The sequence below is a fragment of the Odontomachus brunneus genome, unplaced genomic scaffold, assembly GCF_010583005.1.
Source record: "Odontomachus brunneus isolate Ranch 3 - 2012 unplaced genomic scaffold, Obru_v1 Obru_scaffold_096, whole genome shotgun sequence".
In the NCBI taxonomy this organism is placed as follows: Eukaryota; Metazoa; Arthropoda; class Insecta; order Hymenoptera; family Formicidae; genus Odontomachus; species Odontomachus brunneus.
In genome coordinates, this window is record NW_022639546.1 from 977462 (window position 1) to 978270 (window position 809).

At 30.4% G+C, this 809-nt stretch overlaps 1 protein-coding gene across 1 annotated transcript in view; it reads left to right on the top strand.

The window, feature by feature from the left end:
- LOC116848467 overlaps positions 1-809 on the top strand; it is a 4564-nt gene that overhangs the window by 1807 nt on the left and 1948 nt on the right. Inside the window, exons 4-6 of the mRNA XM_032824582.1 lie at positions 4-169; positions 283-399; positions 465-555. Of these exons, the coding sequence (XP_032680473.1) occupies positions 4-169; positions 283-399; positions 465-555 (374 nt within the window). The remainder of the gene's footprint in view (positions 1-3; positions 170-282; positions 400-464; positions 556-809) is intronic.

Consider the following 809-nt stretch of genomic DNA (forward strand, 5'->3'; position numbering starts at 1 on the left):
ACAAAACGTTAATCGTGACCGAGTACTTTGTCGATCAAGAAAAATATTATTACTTAATCATGTTGCATACGATCATAGCAATTTGCATAGGAATGTTTGCAATAGTAGCAACTGGAACGCTGCTTTTGGTGTTTCTTAAACATGCCTGTGGAATGTTTAGTATCGCCAGGTGATGAAGCCAATAGCAATATATAGTGAAGTCATGATTTTTATTAGTGTATTTTCGCACGTTGATTAAATAAAAAGAAAGTTATATAATTATAGCGAGAAAATTATTTACAGTTATCGCATAGAACGAGCAATTACAAACAATAAGCGAGAAAATGTTAATCTAAAAGACCAGAATGTGATTTTTAAGAGGATGATCTATGCGGTAGACATTCATCGTAAAGCTATGAAGTCGGTATTTATTTGATAACACTTATCTAAAATAAATGTGATAACATTCTCTTATATTCTTAAAGATACTCCAGATTTCTAATATCCAGCTTTGAGGGGACTTTCTTTCTTCTCATTGTGTTAGGCGTGGTTAGCTTGAGTCTTAATCTTTTTCGAGTGAGTTTTCTGGACTTTAAACGTGTCTATGAATGAGGGGAGTTAATATCTCAATATATGAACTTACTGATAATAAAAATAGAGAAACATAACTATTATAAATTAAAGTTTTTAAATTGTATTGTGCGTGTAAAAACAATTGAGAGTGAAAAAAATTTTGATATTATTAGATTAGATTGGTAGTTTGTACAAGTAATATCACTTATAACTATTGATATTTATGAGCTTGACATTATTTGCTCTTAGGTCGTTCA